General features: G+C 33.7%; 1 protein-coding gene across 1 annotated transcript; it reads right to left on the minus strand.

Annotated features, from left to right (window-relative positions):
- Positions 1–1712, minus strand: PGSY75_0037300 (putative EMP1-like protein; the record flags this gene model as incomplete). Its single annotated transcript, XM_018783494.1, has 1 exon — positions 1–1712. A coding segment is annotated over one exon (1712 nt), but the record flags the coding sequence as incomplete, so codon positions are not given.

Raw genomic sequence — 1712 nt, forward strand, 5'->3', positions numbered from 1 at the left:
CTAGTGCTACTATTTGGATGATAGTGTTTCCATAAAAAATATGCTTCCCGTTCCGCAACTATTTGTAATCTATTCAATATGTCGTTTTTGTTAATTTCGATATCTGCGCCATTTCCAAAATTTATTGGATGTAAATTTGCTAAACATAATTTTTGACGTCGCGGAGGAGCGTACACACCTTGCAATTGTTTTCCATCTTTTCCAATTTTTAATAAACCGGTACGCCAAGTAGTTAGATCACCACTTTTCTCTTTACATGTAGATGTATTATTTTCACATTTATATGTTTGTTCGTCGCACGAACATATATCGCTAGCATCGCCATAACCAGTGGTGGTACCACTAGCACTTGGTTTTACACCACTAGTGGTGGTACCACTGGTGCCAAATATTGTTTCAAAATTGGTACCTACACATTCGGGATAACTAAGTCCTAATAATTCTTGGGCGAATTTTCCTGGATGTTCTCTCTCATATTTAGATTTTTGTTTATTCCAAGCATCACGATTTTGTTGAATAAATGTTTTGTATTTTTCGCATTTTTCTTGACATTCCCGTTTCAATGATTTTGTACCACTAACATTATCACACTTAATACTTGCCGACGAACTACATTTCTCGTTAATTTGTGTTATATGTTTTTGCCGCTCGATGCAAAACTGTTGGCCCCATTCCTTGAACCACCAATCAAATGGATCATCGGTATCGGAAGGAGGGTGATATCCACACTCCTCGCCAGTGGCTTTAGTGGCTTTACCACTGTTTTGTATCCCACATTTGATAGCTTCCCAGAACTCGTATTCATGTTCGTTCCACCATTCCTCAGGTGTTTTGTTCGAATTAGTAGTTTTGTTTTTTTTTTTGTTTTCTTGTTCTTCAATTATCTGTTTAATTTTCTCATGTATTTGTGAAAAACTTCCTGGTTTCCACGGAATATCACCTATCACCATATGTTTAAAATCATTATATGTTCTTTCTGCTGCATGACAAAAACTTTTTGGCATACCATTTTTATCAGGAGGACCCTTTTTTCCATCAGGCCCTTTTGATATGATTGCCTTTCCTTCATTATAATAATCGTATATATTTTCTATTTCTTTTTTCATTGCTCTTTTTAATTCTTTTTTCAAATTATCCTTGGTCGACAAATCCGTCACTATATTCCCCCATGAATTTACCATGTTTGCTACACATAATGGTTGCGTTCTCGGAGGGACACATGCTCCAGTATTTAGATGTGCCCTATTGTCTTCACATAACCATTTTTTTACTGTCTCGTTATTATTATTTTTTTTATCTATATCATCATATGTTTTCCTCCAACAACCGTTAAATGAACTGTCAATTCCATCACAATTACTGTCAATTCGTTGTTCTGCTTTACATTGTCTTTCTCTTGCATCACATTGTTTAGTTTTAATTTTTGAGTGATGGATTTTTTCTTCAAATTTTGTTTTTGCTTTATCTTTATCTTGGCCACATCTTTCTATTGAAAAATCGATAAGAGGACCATGTTTACTATAGAAATCATTAGACGTTATTTCTGATAAATTTTTACCAAAATATTCTTTCCAACATCTAGCGAATAAATAATGACTTAAAGGAAGTTTATTATTGTCTTCTTTGTTATCCTGGAATAATTTGTAATTATTTTGTTGTATTTTCCATTGATGTTCCAAAAATTTTACCCATAGTTTATAACATTCGCAATT

Source organism: Plasmodium gaboni, assembly GCF_001602025.1.
Source record: "Plasmodium gaboni strain SY75 chromosome Unknown, whole genome shotgun sequence".
Lineage (NCBI taxonomy): Eukaryota > Apicomplexa > Aconoidasida > Haemosporida > Plasmodiidae > Plasmodium > Plasmodium gaboni.